Below are 17,003 nucleotides of genomic sequence, written 5' to 3'. Positions count from 1 at the left end.
AGACAAACTATATAATTTAATTTTAATTTTCTTTTGTTTTTTATTCTAGCTTCATGCTGCTATTAGCCATCAAGTTGACCCAGAATGCCTTGGTTTGGGCATAGGCAGTGGCCTGTTGAATAGCTTGAAACAGACTGTGGTGACTCTTGCCAGCAACGCTGGGGTTCTCAATACAGTACAATCATCTGCACAGGCTGTGTTGCAGAGCGGCTGGTCTGTGTTGCTCCCTACAGCAGAAGAGCGAGCCAGAGCCCTTTCGGCATTGCTGCCTAATGCAGGTAAGGCTGAGAGTTTTTTTATGAGGGATGTTGGTGCTGAAAATGGAAACTGTCCCATTCCCTAGCAGTAGGTCCAAGGCCAGTTAAAACATGCTCTGATGTACAGTGAAGCTCTCATCTGTTTTGCCCTAACAGTATACCTCAGTCCTGCTGAGTGCACCCGCGTGGCTTCTCTGAGTGAGGTTGCCAAATTAGGCACAGGATTTTACTACCCACGGAGCCCTGGTGAGACTTACTCTTTGAGCCCAGGTTCAGTGGGTGAAAGGCCAGTATTTAACCCACCGCACCACCAAGCCCACTGTGCAAAGACTTCAATTTAAACCCGTTACATTTTTGTGCATATTCAGAGTTGATCTCATTTTAATTTTATTGCAAATTAAGTTTCAGGGAATGAAATGAATGTAAGTCCGGGTCGTCGCTTTATGATCGATCTTTTGGTGAGCAGTCTGATGGCAGATGGTGGCTTGGAGTCGGCACTCAATGCTGCAATTACAGCTGAAATCCAGGTAAAAAACAATCATTTAACTCCAACTCCTTCAGTATTCAGGCCGTCTTCAATTATTTAGAGGCTGAAATTTCACAGGGTAAGAGCCCTTTTTACTTTTACACGTGAAACACTGTGTCATGGAACTGGTTGTAAATTGATTTAGCATATTCAAACAGTAGGACTGATGAATGACCGATCATTGCATCATTTTGCTCCATAACGTGTGTGGTCTATAGAGATTATACTTCATTGCTTCAGGACCACTTCCATTGACTGTCCAATTTTGCCATACGCCTCTGCTTCAAGATAGCTTTCTTTAGACCGACATCACTTTCTTTATCTCTCTTTAATCTGCCTCTTTCTTTCCGGTGTGTCTCTTTCCTTAGATCCTATTTTCTTCCATTTATATCTTATTAGTTTTCTAGGTGTGGTTACTCCAGCAGGCCTATCTAAGTTATAGTGCTGCAGAAATGTTTTGTTTAACATCAGACCTTTATTATAATTGGATCTATCAAAACAAGGATAAACCGTACTAATTTAGTTTTATGAAAAGTTCAATTTCAAACCTCACTATAATGTAATACATAAAAAAAGAAACTACTTGTATTTAAATATCAACTTTCATAACCTCAGGATGACCCAAAGCACTTCAGAGCCAATTAATTATTTTACAGTTTAGTCACTAATATAGGAAGCACAGCAGCCAATTTGTGCATGGCAGTATCCCACAAACGTCAAATGAGGTAAATGACCATTTAATCTGTTTTGCTTATTTTTGAGGGATAGATCTAGGCCAAGATTCCGGGAGGAATTCCCTGCTCCTCTTCGAATAGTGCTATGGGATTATTAATGTCTTGCTGAACAGGTGTTGGTTTAGTGTCTCATCCGAAAGACAGCACCTCCAACAATGCAGCGCTCCCTCAGAACTGTAACCTAGATTATTTGTTCAAGTCCTTTTGGCTAGGACTTGAACCCATGACCTTGTGGCTCAGAGTGAGAGTGCTACTGTTAACACCTTATAAACAGTGTTTGCCTTCTTAGCATTGTGACCTTTAGTTTGTGATTTTGCTTTTGGTGAACCTTTGCTATGAATTGTTATAATGCATTGTCTTACATTATGTACGTAATTGGTACATTTCAGCAAAATTATGCTTGACATTTCCCCCCCCCCCCCCCCCCCCCCCCCCCCCCAATCCCCCTCTGCCGAATGTGCTGATTTATGCTGGAGCACTCATCCGCAAGTGCCAATAGTCTTCCAGTACCCTATTGAAGTGACCATTTCTCCCCTGTGAACCTAACTGTGTTTACTCCTCCAGCCCAACAACCCTCCAAGAACACTGCTTTCCTCCAATTCTGGCCTCTTCTGCCTCCCCGATTTCCTTTGCCCCTCCATTGGCGGCTGTGCCTTCAGCTGCCCTGCCCTAAGTTTTGGACTTTTCTTCCTCAACCTCTCCGCCTCTCTAGCTCTTTCTCTCCTCCTTTAAGACGCTCTTTAAACAAGCTTCTGGGCACCTGCCCCAATTTCTCCTTCAGTGCCTCGGTGTCAGGTTTTTGCCTGATCGCTCCTGTGACGTGCCTTGGTATGTTTTACTATATTAAAGGTGCTATATAAATGCAAGTTGTTGTCGTCGTCATCGTCAGTTGAAGCACTCCTCCAGCCACCTTGGCAGAATCGGCTAACTCAACATGGACCCGAGATCAAGCCTGGAAATTTACTGGTTTTATGGCTCAGTATCACTTGATGTAGTGGGGGGGAATGGGGGGGAGACGGCTAGTTAAGTTTGTAATTTTAAAACTGTTTTAACCACCCTTTCACCATTCCTCTGGCCGAGTGTCAGGGCAGGAGGCTTCTGCTAGTGCTGCATTGGTAACTGGTTACTGGAATGTAGGAGAGATCGAATTGGGGTAACTCGGCCACACAGATATATTCCTTCCTTTCTTGAAAACTTTTGTCAGCTTTTCCCAGAATATCCAAACAAAAAGTTAAGGAATAGCAAAATACTGCGGATGCTGGAAATCTGAAATAACAACAGAAAATGATGGAAACACTGAGCAGGCCAGGCAGCATCCGTGGAGAGAGACTGAGTCAAGGTTTCGGGTTCTGACGAAGGGTGTGACCCGAACCGTTAACTCTGTTTCTCTCTCCTCGATGCCGGCTGACCTGCTGAGTGTTTCCAGCACTTTGTTATTTAAAAAGTTAAGGAACTCTAATATACAGAATTGCTTGTAGAAAGCTGTGTTAATGTGCTATGCACTGGTTCCTGACACATTGTTAAGGAATATAAGGGTGTAAAAATATCCAGACGCTATAGTTTGCTCAAATTCCCATATCTTCAAATGGAATCCGAATGTGACTGCTTATGTAATGCATTTAACTATCTTATAGCCGTACAAAACATTGATTCAAGCAACTGTGTTTCTTTGGATGATCAGCAGTGAGTTCTTGTCTGTTGAATAATAATTTTTGTTTTTTTTAGGACATAGAAGCTAAGAAAGAAGCCCAAAAAGAGAAGGAGATAGATGAACAGGAAGCCAATGCTTCAACGCTCCATCGGAGCAGAACACCACTGGATAAGGATCTCATCAATACTGGCATATACGAGTCTTCTGGGAAACAAAGCTTACCACTCGTTCAGCTTGTACAGCAGTTATTGAGGTACTGGTAAATATTTTGTTGCACTTATTTTTCTTCTTCTTTCTCTCTCCCTCTTTTCTCCCCATCACTCCTAAAAAGAATGGTGTATGCTGAAATATGGCTCTACAGGCACCGGCCATACTTTAATGCTTCACCCAGTGGTTATTCTTCATATGCAAGCCTAGATGCTGAATGTTAGCAGTCTGTTGAACCATGGGGGAAATTCACCAGACTGTGTCCTCAGCAGAGGTCATTCGAACCTAGGGAATTGGGTTCTTTCTGCTGAGTTATCTGATCTTGGGTGCGCTCGTAGCAGGAGTGCTGCACTTCGCTCTCCTGATCACTGTTGAGTGGTACCCATTGGAAGTTCATACGTGTGGATATCAGATGTGTTCAGGACTGGGCTCAGCTGTGATGCTTTCTGTGAATCCAATACCTTGTGAATGAGTAGTGGCCGTTTGGGTAACAGCTAGCACTCCAGCAAGGAGTCAGCGCCTTGGAGAGGAAGGGAGAAGACAAAATTGGCAAGTAAAAAGGGAAGAGAAAATAAAACTAATGTCTTATTTAAAAAAAAAAAGAGATATTGAGCTGTTTATCTTTTTCTTTTAAAGAAACATTGCATCGCAGAGTATAGCTAAATTGAAAGATGTCACTCGCCACATTTCTTCATGTTTGGACCATGAGCACTTCAATCAAGAAAGGTCGGCTTCTTTGGATCTGTTGCTGCGATTTCAGCGTCTGCTAATCAGCAAACTTTACCCAGGTGTAAATTTCAGCTATGAGACCAATGGATACAGTAAGTGAATTTTCTGATAAACTTCTCTCACCACCTTCGTGTAGCTAATGAACAATGCAATGCAAATCTAGCTTACGGGTCAGTAGATTCGATATGAAAGTCACATTCAATTGATACAGAATCTGCAGTAAAGCTGCAATGATCTGAGCCCAATTTGGTTTGAAGAAGAAGGTGGTGTCTCGTGTCAACTCACCTGTTGGCTCAAGGAGAATAATACGTGATGTGTCTGAATAATTACAATTGATGGGCATCACTTTGTTTAATTATGAATGGTTTTAATTTGATCAATATTTTTAAAGTTGGGTGACGAATACTCTCATGTTTTACCTTTTACAAAACTAGTGTGCTTTTAATCTTTCAGTTTTAATGTTTATGATTTGAAATTGGCCAACCTAACTAGTAACTACCATTTCATTTTTTTGCAGGTCCAGAGCTTTTAGGAGTGGGATCATTGCTTAAAAAATATATTGCCCTTCTGTGTACACACATAGGGGACATTTTGCCGGTGGCAATCAGCATTGCTTCAACCAGTTACAGGCATTTTGCAGAGGTGTCTCATATTCTCGAAGGAGATTTGACAGGTGATTTACAGTGATACTTTTAAACAAATAAATGTGCATATAGTATTCTAGGAAAGGATATTTAGAATTTCAGTGCATCTGTTCTCAATGCACTTGAAATATGCAGTTGCTACAGTGATGCATTGTAGAACAAGGCAACCCTTATAGCATTTCTGATGAAGAGTGCGCCTGAAACATTATCTCGTCTGTTGTCTCTATAGGCTGCTGCCAGACCTGCTGAGTATTTTCAGCATTTTCTGTTGTTTCAGATTTCCAGCATCTGCATTATTTTACTTTTTGTTCCACCCATGTAACATAATCTTCAAAATAGAAGTCATATAATCATAGCTATATGGGCACGGTAGTGTAGTGATTGTTACTGGACCAGTAATCCAGAGGCCTGCAGTAATAATCTAGAGAACTTGAGTTCAAATCCCACCATATTTAAAAAAAAATCCTGGAAGTAAAAAGCTGGTATTGGTAAAAGTGACCATGAAGCTGTTGGATTATTGTAAAAACCCAACTAGTTCACTACCGTGTCCTTTAGGGAAGGAAACCTGCTGTTCTTAGCTGGTCTGGCCTATATGTGACTTCAGTTTACTCTTAATTGCCCTTTGAAATGGACTAGCAAGCCACAGTTGTGTCATTCAGTTGTATTGAAGAAGGCGGCCCACCATCACCTTATCAGGGCATCTAGGGATGGGCAGTAAGTGTCAGCCTTGCCAGTGATGCCTTTGCTGGCACTTTCTGTCTCCACTTTCTTTGCTACAATTTGGGTTAATTCCCAATATTCTTTTCAGGTTCTCCACAATAATCCACTTCTTCAGGCAAGCTTGCACTTCCCACCTGCTTTTTCTGCAGTGTGAATCCCGCATTGGGTTATGTACAGGAACTGATATGGCTGCCGCATTGTGTGCTCCAGATTTCTCCTGAAGTGATGGGAGAACGGCATGCTGCCGGAACATGTTGTTCAGGCTAAAAGTACTCATTTGTATTTATTAAATAATAGACGTGTAGAGGCAAAAAAATGCAGATTAAATAGCATACAGTATTCTACTTAACTTTACACCATCTATTCCAAAATAATGAATTCCAAACTCTTAGCAGTTCTCTTCAATAACTTTTCAATAAATTGGTGCAAAGGATGATGAAAAGATATCCTTCACAATTAAACAAAACAACTATATTGATCAAATCCAATGTCCAAGATACTTGTATCATTATACAAGCTAAATTAATTACCAATAAATCCCCATTCAGGTCTTGCATATTCAATAAATGTCTTGATAAGTCATTGTGCCCAAGTAATTCAGGCACCAGGTTTTGTACCTGTTCTCTTTCTCTCTGTTTAGTCCCATTTAAGGACTTGCTTATCTTCCAGTTTCCAGTGCTGAGTCTACACTCAAAAACATTAATACGATAGCAAAATACTGCAGATGCTGGAAATCCGAAATAACAGAAAACGCTGGAAAAACTCAGCAGGCCAGGCAACATCCGTGGAGAGAGAAATAGAGTTAACATTTCAGGTCGAAGACCCTTCGTCAGAACTGAGAAAAAAAGCAGGAAATGCAACAGATTAAAAAGCAAGTTTGGGGGCTGGGAAATGGGGGAGGGGATGAAAGAATAAAAGGGAAGATCTGTGGGGGGTGAAGAGACATTAAGAGATATTCAAGGCGAGACGAGATGGTAATAGGACAGGTAAAGAGACAAAGGATGGCTCTAGATGAAGTGTGAAATGCGCTGGCAGAATGAGAGACAGCTGCCATGTGGGAGAGAAAAAAAAAAGGAAAAGGCACAAACCAAAAGTGTGGATAAAAAATAAATAAAAATATGATAGGGGCCGAGGTTATGATCTGAAATTGTTGAACTCGATATAGAGTCCGGAAGGCTGTAAAGTGCCTAATCAGAAGATGAGGTGCTGTTCCGCGAGCTTATGCTGAGCTTCCATGGAACAATGCAAGAGGCCAAGGACGGTGAGGTCTGAGTGGGAATGGAGCAGTGAATTAAAGTGACAGGCAACCGGAAGCTCGGGGTCACCCTTACGGACTGAACGGAGGTGTTCCGCAAAGCAGTCACCCAATCTGCGTTTGGTCTCCCCAATGTAGAGGAGACCACATTGTGAGCAGCGATGTTCTCACCTTTCACCCCACCAGCCTCCACATTCAACGGATCATCCTCTGCCATTTCTGCCACCTCCAACGTGATCCCACCACCAAACGCACCTTCCCTTCCCCCTCCCCTCCCCTCCCCTTTCAGCATTCCATAGGGACCGCTCCCTCCGAGACACCCTAGTCCACTCCTCTATCACCCCCCCTTCCCCTTCCCCTTCGCCTGGCACCTTCCCGTGCAAGCGCAGGAGATGCAACACCTGCCCTTATACCTCCCCCACTCCCCCCTTCCACTGTCCAGGGCCCCAAACACCCCTTCCAGGTGAAACAGCGATTTACTTGTACTTCTTGCAATCTAGTATACTGTATTCGCTGCTCACGATGTGGTCTCCTTTACATTGGGGAGACCAAATGCAGATTGGGTGTCTGCTTTGCGGAACACCTCCATTCAGTCCGTAAGGGTGACTCCGAGCTTCCGGTCGCCTGTCATTTCAGTTCACCGCTCCATTCCCACTCGGACCTCACCGTCCTCGGCCTCTTGCATTGTTCCACGGAAGCTCAGCGTAAGCTCGAGGAACAGCACCTCATCTTCCGATTAGGCACTTTACAGCCTTCCGGACTCTCTATCGAGTTCAACAATTTCAGATCATAACCTCGGCCCCTATCATTTTTATTTATTTTTTATCCACACTTTTGGTTTGTGCCTTTTCCTTTTTTTCTCTTCCACATGGCAGCTGTCTCTCACTCTGCCAGCGCATTTCACACTTCATCTAGAGCCATCCTTTGTCTCTTTACCTGTCCTATTACCATCTCGTCTCGCCTTGAATATCTCTTAATGTCTCTTCACCTCCCACAGACCTTCCCTTTTGTTCTTTCATCCCCTCCCCCATTTCCCAGCCCCCAAACTTGCTTTTTAATCTGTTTCATTTCCTGCTTTTTTCTCAGTTCTGACGAAGGGTCTTCGACCTGAAACGTTAACTCTGTTTCTTTCTCCGCGGATGTTGCCTGGCCTGCTGAGTTTTTCCAGCATTTTCTGTTGTTATTTCTCAAACATTAACTTGTCTCTTCTCTTTTACAGTTAAATTTCAGTCTGTTCAGATTTTTAATTCAGGTTCATCATTGCAAACATTTACAAATACTTTTCAAGCAACTGCACCTGTTGTGAACAAAGGGATTGTCTGGTATTCCTAAAATGTGAAACTTTTGCGCTGTTTTCTTCTTTTTCTTTTTACTTTTGCCTTCTGACTTTCATCCTGTAAGAAAATCTTTTTGAGGTTGGTGGGGGAAAAAAGACTGAAAAGCTTCAAGTACTGTCTGTGTTTAAATTTAATATAAAGTAACTTGTCGCTAAGTGCAGGATTTCAACTTTGGCGAGTGAGTTAATGGATAGGTACAAGGGCCACTTCTGTTTTGGCTGTTATGTTCTATTCTGTTTTGTTTTGATGTAGGAGTTCTGTTTCCTGAGCTGGTGGTTTGTGTTGTGCTGCTTCTCACTAAAAATGCTGGACTGATGCAAGAGGCTGGGGCCATCCCTCTGTTGGCTGGCTTGTTGGAACATTTAGACAGGTTTAACCAATTGGCACCTGGCAAAGAGAGGGATGATAACGATGATTTAGCATGGCCTGGAATAATGGGTATGTCAATTTAACGGATAGTTTGTCCATTATTTTAATGCAAATTTGGTTAAAAAAAATACTTGAAGTTGAGTTAAGTTGTCAGTCATTCACATTTTAACTGTAACCTAGAGATTTGCAGATTGATTTTTTAAATTGTCATTAATTTTTTAATATATGGTTTTACAGGTTCATTCTTCACAAATCCGAGCTCGCGAAATAATGAGGAGATTACTCTCATTAGAAAAGCTGATCTTGAAAATCATAATAAAGATGGTGGCTTTTGGACAGTAATTGATGCAAAGGTTTATGACATCAAAGATTTCCAGACCCAATCATTGAGTGGGAGCAGCATACTTGGTGAGATTAATTTATAATATTTCAAAAGGAATTTCACTGATTATAGTGAACATGACGAGGTGGTTCAATCAGCTCTCAACGCATAAGCCCTGTCGCCCTGTTCAGGACTAATGTATCCCAACTTGTATCACAAACCTGGGGCACCCTCATACAGAAACCGTACAAAACCTTTTCTAGGACCTGGTGGGTCTTATTGCTGCACAAAAAAATCTAACCTGTTTTGAAATCAGTCAAGATTTCTGTAATTGATAGATTTTTTAAACCATAACATGGATAGTACTTTGAACAAAAAGTGCTTCTTCCCCCTCCCCTGGACTTCATCCTGTAGACTGGCAGCCCAGCAATAATAGTGCTAGCTCCCCAGCTAGATATTAGTTTGTGTTCAAACTTCAGGATTATCATTCAGGATAAGTTATTACATCTCCATGTGCAGATAATTTTTTTCAAAATTATTACACACTGACAGGTAAGCAGTTTAATCACTTTTTTCTCAATTCTGCATTCCAGTCAAATTACTTTCTTTTTGTTTGGTGCCTTCATCTAGACGAAGGATGTGCGTGGAATGGAACACTCCTCTGCTTTTAGTGTCTAGTTTATATATCGTATTCCCAGATCAGGATAGCTCATTAAGCACTTCCTACTCTGCCCCAACAATGTGTCTTCATCCCGACTGCAAAGGAAAGCACCTACTGCACCAGTGGGACATTTCCATTTCCCACACTCGCCATTCTTATAGTCTGCGCATATGACAGCCAGCTAGTATAGAATTGTGACTTTTTTTTGTGCCTTTAGACTAATGTTCATTAGGGAATTGGTTGAGACTGTCAAACTTAACTTCACTTGTAGGATCGTTATTCTGACTTGGTAGGTACAGTGTTGATGCTATTTATATAGTGGTGTGCGAAGGAAGTGCCCAATCGCAGTGCCTACTCGCAATGCTATGGGCAGTTAATGAGAGAGCTCCAAGCAGGCTTATACACAGAGTGTAATTTACTGGTCCTTTGTCCTGCCAAGTGTCCAATGATTGAAAAAAGGCTAACGGGAAAATAGCGTGACTATATAGCTGACTGGAATATAGATTGATTGCACAGGAGATCGTCTTAAGGTTTTTTATAAAAAGGAAGGTGCTGGGCACTAAGAAAACTGATGCAGGACTGCTTCTTTGAGATGATCTTGCTAAGTTTGGAAGAGTGATGGCTGAGCCAATATTGACAGTAGTTCTACTGCTGTTTTTCGAGCCATGCGGGGTATGATCCCAAAAGTGCATAAAAATTTTATGACATTAGGGCTATTATGGTCAGGAGAGAAAAGGAACATTTCTCATCAGTCAATCCAAGAAGTGACAGAAGAGAGTTCTAACTCACTCTGCTTGTGTACTTAAATTTTTAACAGCTTTTTGTAGTCACCCCTTGTCCTATTTCTTTTTTTTTTTTTATAAATACTTTTTGTAAATAATGTCTTTAATTTCTTATGACTCATAATTTCAACTACACTAAAAATTATGGCCACTTTTAGCAATGTACCACTATTGACTTTTTTTTTTCGTTCTTGGGACAGGTACAGTTTAATTTACATGTCAACCAGGTTACTTGCCTGCTTTTGGGCATGTAAGTATAGGAATTTTGAACCCATGTAATGAGATCTGCCTGCCACTGTTCCTTGTTTGTGTTGTTGGGTCGTGGAGGATTCCACTTTTTAGGTGGGGAGATTTTAACGCTATGAGGTAGAAATTCATCTTGGGCGGTGGCACAAAATGGGCGGTATTGGATTGGATCGGATCAGCCGCCCGTTATACGCAGCGCCTGATAGTCAGTACTATTGCAGTCAATAGAACTGAATATCTGGCGTTTTGTATAACAGGCGGCCGGTCTGATAGCTCTTGTTTTGCGCCACCGCCTGAGACGAAATTCTACCCGTGTGTGTCTTGCCCTCACTCCATGTATGCCTCATTTTCACCGATCAGAGCGGGGTTGGTTGCGTTTATGGGGAAGTCGGTGCCCAGGGATCTTGTGACTAAAGGAGGTTGTTTTGAGAGTGCAACCCTTGGGAAGGCGACAATGTGCTTAAAATTTACAAATTTATATTGGTTGAGACAAAAATAACAATCAGATCCCAATTGTGAAGAGGCCTGCAAAATAAATAGAGTAGCCATTTGCCCATTGGAATAAAAAAGCCAGCGCGTTTCGTTAATCCAGACAACGCTAACAGGATTGGTATTTTACAAATGTGCTTGTTACTGGTAGAAAGCTTCTTTGTTGTAAATGACGGTGATAGCAGGGTATTTTTGCTTTCAGCTCAATTTGCTGGAGAAGACCCAGTGGTTGCATTGGAAGCTGCCCTCCAGTTCGAAGATACACGAGAATCGATGCAAGCATTTTGCGTTGGCCAGTATGTGGAGGTACAGAAGCATTTAGTAAAGCTGTACAAAGATCTGCTCCATTGTTACCTCAGAGTTTAATGAATGGGTTAATTGTTCTTGGCTTCCATTTTTAAGTCCATTTTGAAAACAAAAAATACTGCATCATATACTACTGTTTGTAATGTAAGGAAAAATAAGTATAACATTTCTAACCTACTTCAGACTGAGTAAATAGTTTTTTTTTAAATGTGTTTAATAGCTTTTTAATCTCTTTCCTTGTCTCTCCAATATAGCCAGATCAGGAAGTAGTCACCACGCCAGACCTTGGCAGTTTGTCTTCGCCTCTGATAGACACAGAAAGGAATCTTGGTCTCCTCCTAGGATTACATGCATCATATTTGGGAATGAGTACCCCTTTGTCGTCTCTGGAGGTCGAATGTGCCAGTTAGTATGCTGACAATACCTCATGCGCCAAAGCCCTTAGTTTTGTAATACTTTGAGGATTGCCAATATTTTGCATCCAAAGTAAAAAAGGGTTTAACACAGTTGTTGTGCTAATGTCTCCTCTGTACACCTGCCCAGGTCAAACAGCTTAAAAGATTTTGAGAGTGTTTTACAAGCTTAGCTTTTCAAAGCATAAGCTTCTATAGTTTTGAAGTTGGGTTTATTTAGCAGTTAGGGTCTCGCTGTATACTTTTACTAGCTGGGGGAGCCCGGCTTTGCCAGGGCTGTTTTGGGCCGGGTGGTTTAAATCGAGTGCGAGGCTTTGGGGCGCCTCTGTGTCCCTCTGTGAATCTGCTGCCGGGCAACATTTTAAATCGAGTCCCAGGCTTTTGGGCCCTGTCTGTGTCCCTCTCTCAATCTGCTGCCGGGCAACATTTCTACCTTTTTAATACCTTGAAAGATGAAAGTGAAAGTACTTATAAAACGTTTTTGGTAAATCTTATGTTATTTTTAAAAGAGATACTAACTTTTTCAAAGCTGGATGATCAAAGTAGTTTGAGCTGGAAGCAGTGAAACAATGGCTGCCACATCCCTGGACAGTTAACCTCCAGAATAAACCAAAGTTTCCTGTAATGTGAAAAACGTGCAGTTGTTTGTAGAATTAATACAATTTCTATCTTTAACAGAATGGCTGCAATCTTCCCTTTTCTCCGGTGGCTTGCAGACAAGCCAGATTCATTACAGTTACAATGAGGAGAAAGATGAGGACCATTGCAGCTCCACCACTACGCCAGACAAGGCCAAACTGTATGTCCGAAATTTAACACTAGGTGATCACACTCAGCCATTCCTGCAGGCAATTGCAGACAACAATATTCAAGATCACAATGTAAAGGTGCGTGTTCCAAACAATCAGCTTCTGAAAGGTGAAGAAAATGCTTTACTTTGCCTGTTGCTACTTTTATCTGAGATTTAAGATGATTGTCCACTTTAGGCACTTTAAATAACATTAAATTAAGTTTTTGTATAAAATTTGCATGACAAACCTGTGGGCTAAAGGAAGCTGCAGTACAAATTGATGTCACGATTGGGTAGGAGAAACAGGGTAATCAATGATTTCAATTGATTGCTGGTCCACGGGTCTTATGGCAGACCAATTGACTGAATACAAACTCATTTAAACTGAATTTGAAGCCATTTAAAGTCATTGTAGCATCAGTATGAGAAACAGCCGAGTAAGGCTGCTTCAGTTGACTGCTGGTCACTGCAGTTGTGACCACGGATGCCTGTGTGCCTGAAATCCTGGCCGCAATGTGATGAGCACCCCTGAACTGGCGCAGTTGGCAGAAACTCGCCGTGCCAACCTGGGGGCGAGACCAGTTTTGTGGGCGGGGACTGCTTAGGGGAAAATTGATTTGACAGTGTAAAAGATCGCGGAACTTCGAGCGTAAATGGTTATGGGCAATGTTCCCTGGAAGCTAGCACTCCAGGGATGTGCGCTATTTTGAATGCCCCGCCCGGCCCCAAACAAAATTAGAGGGAACATTGGTTATGCCCGTAACTCACGCACGTTTTAAATTCCGCGATTTTTTAACGCTATTTCAGTTGATTCCGCTCAGATTGCACTGGTATCTGGGCGGAAACCAAGTCGAAACTCCAGACCATTGTGTTAAATAAAAGTTACTTACAAATTTATGGATACTGTTACGAATTTGGGTCTGCTGTGGATACCTCTTTGGGTTCAGTGATGTAATTTGCTCTATTAAGTACTCTGAGTGCCTTACTTAGATGGGAGTTGATTTGCACTGCTCCATATCTGCTTATGTGATGGCGTTAACCAGAGATGTAACAAAAGCATCTCCTTATAATCTGGACTGGATGCTGGTATCTTTTGCACGTGTATTCAGTCTCTCGCTCTCTCTGAAGGTGAACCAAGAGAATGTGGCAAGGCTTGATACAAAAAGTTAAGCTGTGTTATTTCACGTTGGGTGAATGTACAGTGCAACACTTATGATCAGCTTCACTGATTTAAATCAGTACAACGTGCCTTTGTGTAATAATATAAAATAATGAAGATGTTTACACTTCCCCACATCAGTGGTCATCTTATTTAACATAGACAGATAAGCTTTCTGGCCTTCAGCCCTGGGTAGAACCTCGTTTTCCTGCAGCCTTCTGCCTTTTTGCTGAGCCTGCCTACAGCTTTCACGGCTCTCTGTTTAATAAAAAAAAAGCTTGACTACTGGTGGCCTTGCTAAGATCAGCTGACTCAGTACAGAACAGCTTTGCGCCTAACCCCTTCTAATCTGCATTGTTTAGTGTGACAACATACTGTACATTTATCCATGGTGTCATTGGGCAAGCTTGAAATACTGATTCTAGAGGAAGAGATACAGATGGTGGGGACCTGGGTGTCCTGAGCTGAGTTTCCAACTCCCGTGTGCTCTCCATCTCAAAGACTTGCATTACCTCGTCTGTCACGGCTCATCTGCTACTGAAATGCTCATTGATGCCTTTCTCACCTCCAGACTCATTTTACTTTCAATGCGGTTCTGGCCAGGCTACCATCTTTCACCCTTCATAAACTTCAGTTCACTCTATTGCCAATATCCTATCCTGCACTAAGTCCCCCTCACTCATCACCCCAGTCCTCTTGGTCCCCCAGTGCCTCGCATTTAAAATTTTCATTCTTGTGTTTAAAGTTCCCCATAACCTTGCCCCTCCCCATGTCTAACTTCCTTCAGCTCTACAACTGCACCGTCCCCAAACTCTCTATTCCCGAGTCTGGCTTCTTGTGCATCCCCTCCAGTGGTAGCCATGCTACAGCTGCTTAGGCCCCATGTCCGTCTAATTGCCTTCCCAAACCCCTCTGCCCCTCAGTCTCCCTCTCCTTAAAGACCCTTGTTAAATCCCACCTCTTTGTCCAAGCTTTTGCTCACCCCTCTCCTAATCTTTCCTTCTTGGCATCTGTTTTTCCTTATTTTCCATCAGTTGTCTTGAGGCATTTCTCTATATCAAAGGTGCTATATAAATGCATGGTGGTGGTGGTGCTGCTGCTGCTCCTTTCTGACTGATCTTTGTGAGCTAGATGGTTATCATGCTCTCAAGGCACCTATTTGGTATCTTCGGGATGGGGTGAGTGGAAGAATGTATCCAACCAGTCCCAGAGAATTTTTTTTTAAACCAAAGCCAAGTACAGTGTCTTGGCTTACATTATAGAAGTTAAAACTTAAAAATGATTAAGATCTAATTTTATTTGCTAGAATGAATTATGTGGAAAAATGAAGCTGTGTAGGTTTTTCTTTATAGAAATAGCTTTACTGAATTTTTAAAGCATTTGCTTTGAAGTGAAATGTTGTGCACTGCTCTCCAAATCTTGGTTTTCTTCATTACTACTGTATCTGTATTTGTTTATATTGACCCACTTACATTCCATTGGCAGGATTTCTTGTGCCAAATAGAACGCTATTGCAAGCAGTGTCACCTGACGACACCAATCACTTTCCCTCCTGAGCATCCCGTGGAAGACGTAGGGCGGTTACTCATGTGCTGTCTTCTGAAGCACCAGGATTTAGGTTGGACTCTTTGCTAAATCTTAAACTCCTATTACTGAACATAGAATTATTTTTAATAATTTGCATGCCATGTTCTGAACTGTCGACGGGCCTCAAAATAGCTGATACCAGAATCTTTTTGCAGATGCAAGAATTTTTTGGTCTGAGCAGATCTAATGGTCTAATTTTCCTTCAGTATCGCTAGTGTGTTAGATACATAGTGCTATCAAAGTAATCTCCACTTATCCTCTGCTACTTGAGACTGCAGCCCAAAGTCCTCACTGACGTGCACATCGGTCATCTCTCCTTTTTAGTGTGTATTGTTCCCTATTGTTCATTTGTAGACATCATCAGCAAGCGGTCTCTAGTTCCTTATTGGTGTGCTGAGTTGAACTCTAATTTTGCAATTATATGTAAGGCTTCATTTTTCTAAAACTTTGATTAGTTCAGATTTTGGCATTGAGGGGTACATTTTCCTATCAGCACTGTTTTACTGCTGCCTTTAATCTGTTTACTTTAGACTGATTACTGCTGGTATTGAAATAAAGCTGATAGGAAAACATTACACCTTAGAATCATGAGTGCACTGGCGCTGATAGGAAAATCATAATACTTGTCAACATGCTTCTAATGTAAAAGGAAATTCAGCACTTCCAACATTTTGATTTTTTTTTTGTATACTCTCTGGCCGAAATTTTCTGAGGTAAGAGTGGGTGGGTTGGATGCGTAGGGGGAGGGAAAGTTGAAAAAATGTGAACCCCGACCCCAACCCGCTCACTTTCACCTTTTCATACGGGGGGCGGGCTGCCAAGAGGCGGGTTGGCAATTTAAATATTATAATAAGGCCTGAAGCCTCTACTTTAACCTGCTTTGCAGGCTGTCAAGCAACCTCCTTTCTCCTCTGGTTCACAACAACACATTTCGAGTAAGCATGAGACTTCGCAGTGGAGTATAGGGACTTTATTGATACACCGTAAAGGTGGTCGGCCGTAACTATATACAGAGTGACTACCGGTTTCTGTATCTTTCGCGTACACTCTGAGATACTGTTGAAAACCATGATCCTTCAAATTCCAAATTCCAAAAACGATTATCTATGTAAACAGCTTGCAATTGTTTACCTCAGAACCATTTCCCTTAAACAAAACTTCCTTTACCTACTGTTATCTTTAGCAAATGGACTCTACCCCTGTTTTATTGCACACCACTTATTTCCTTACACAGGCACTTTACATACCAGAAGACAAGCGATGCTTTCTCCGCAACACTTCAATGTCGTCCTGTTTATTTCGGAAAGCCTGACGATGCATTCCTTTAACGACACTTCAATATCATCCTGTTTAACAAAGAAGTTCGACTGTTAAACTTTTAACTCCCCAAGGTGTCCAACATACATCTCTCCGGGATGTCTTGACACAGGCGGCTGGGGATCCCGGTGCTTGAGATTCCCGGTGGCTGCAATGAGGCGGCCTCGGCCTCGGAGAGCAAGGCTTGGGGGCCGGCAGGAGCAGGAGTGCTTCCTTTCTGCCCTGCAAGCTCCCCCAGCAGCCTGGCCCTCCGCCCACCCCCCCGACTCCAACCCCCTTGGGATCGCAATTTGGCCTTGGAGTCGGGGATCGTGACTCCGATCAGACACCTGGGCGACCCCATCCCCCCCGGGCTTGGACCCCCACCCCACCCCCCAACATCCTGGGCCCAGCACTTACCTGTTGCTGTGGCCTCCTTCTCCGTGTTCCCTGCATGACTGGAAGCCAGTCTGTCAATCAGGCTGACTTGGAGAAACATAGAAGATAGGAGCAGGAGTAGGCC

General features: G+C 42.4%; 1 protein-coding gene across 5 annotated transcripts in view; it reads left to right on the top strand.

Moving 5' to 3' along the window:
* herc2 (HECT and RLD domain containing E3 ubiquitin protein ligase 2) overlaps positions 1-17,003 on the top strand; it is a 233,973-nt gene that overhangs the window by 96,380 nt on the left and 120,590 nt on the right. For all 5 annotated transcript variants that reach the window (XM_085999555.1, XM_085999557.1, XM_085999558.1 and 2 more), the window contains exons 18-28: positions 50-278; positions 660-784; positions 3,243-3,421; positions 4,012-4,196; positions 4,622-4,777; positions 8,313-8,498; positions 8,667-8,837; positions 11,132-11,235; positions 11,490-11,640; positions 12,327-12,535; positions 15,083-15,215. In XM_085999555.1, coding sequence (XP_085855681.1) covers positions 50-278; positions 660-784; positions 3,243-3,421; positions 4,012-4,196; positions 4,622-4,777; positions 8,313-8,498; positions 8,667-8,837; positions 11,132-11,235; positions 11,490-11,640; positions 12,327-12,535; positions 15,083-15,215 — 1,828 coding nt within the window. The remainder of the gene's footprint in view (positions 1-49; positions 279-659; positions 785-3,242; positions 3,422-4,011; positions 4,197-4,621; positions 4,778-8,312; positions 8,499-8,666; positions 8,838-11,131; positions 11,236-11,489; positions 11,641-12,326; positions 12,536-15,082; positions 15,216-17,003) is intronic.

The sequence above is a fragment of the Somniosus microcephalus genome, chromosome 10 (genome assembly GCF_052327205.1).
Source record: "Somniosus microcephalus isolate GS21.2 chromosome 10, FLI_Smic_1.0, whole genome shotgun sequence".
Classification (NCBI taxonomy): domain Eukaryota; kingdom Metazoa; phylum Chordata; class Chondrichthyes; order Squaliformes; family Somniosidae; genus Somniosus; species Somniosus microcephalus.
This window is presented reverse-complemented; position numbering and strand designations above follow the sequence as displayed.